Here is a 561-nt window from a genome sequence, read left to right on the forward strand (position 1 = left end):
GCAGGAAGCAGGAAGGCAGGCAGGAGGCAGGGAAGGAGGCAGGAGGCATGGAAGGACACAAGGAAGGAGGCAGGAGGAGGTTACTCACATTCCTGACAAAGATCTGGCAGGCTTTCCGGGCCACCCCAGCCGCAGGTCCTCCGGTTCCTCCCAGGGAACCTGCAAAATTGCCTGCAAAGTTTCCCCGTTCCATGTCCATGGGCCTCTCCAGGAAGGCAGGCAGGAGGCAGGGAAGGAGGCAGGAGGCATGGAAGGACACAAGGAAGGAGGCAGGAGGAGGTTACTCACATTCCTGACAAAGATCTGGCAGGCTTTCCGGGCCACCCCAGCCGCAGGTCCTCCGGTTCCTCCCAGGGAACCTGCAAAATTGCCTGCAAAGTTTCCCCGTTCCATGTCCATGGGCCTCTCAAAATTGCTTCCCATGGCAAGTCCCATTCTCTCTATTCCTGCTCCCATGCCCTGGCCCATGGGAGGTCCCATCCTCTCCATGTTGGTGGCTCCGATGCGCTCCAGGCCCATCCTCTCCATGCCAGCAGCTCCCATGCGCTCTAGCCCTATCCT

The 561-nt window shown here is 59.7% G+C and overlaps 1 protein-coding gene across 1 annotated transcript in view; it reads right to left on the reverse strand.

Annotated features, from left to right (window-relative positions):
- Window positions 1-561, reverse strand: part of HNRNPM (heterogeneous nuclear ribonucleoprotein M) — a gene marked incomplete at its 3' end in the record, with an annotated part of 6,928 nt that overhangs the window by 463 nt on the left and 5,904 nt on the right. The window contains 1 exon segment of the mRNA XM_009084349.1: window positions 289-561. This exon segment is cut by the window's right edge and continues 20 nt beyond it. Within this exon segment, the coding sequence (XP_009082597.1) occupies window positions 289-561 (273 nt within the window).

The sequence above is a fragment of the Acanthisitta chloris genome, unplaced genomic scaffold (genome assembly GCF_000695815.1).
Source record: "Acanthisitta chloris isolate BGI_N310 unplaced genomic scaffold, ASM69581v1 scaffold9381, whole genome shotgun sequence".
Lineage (NCBI taxonomy): Eukaryota > Metazoa > Chordata > Aves > Passeriformes > Acanthisittidae > Acanthisitta > Acanthisitta chloris.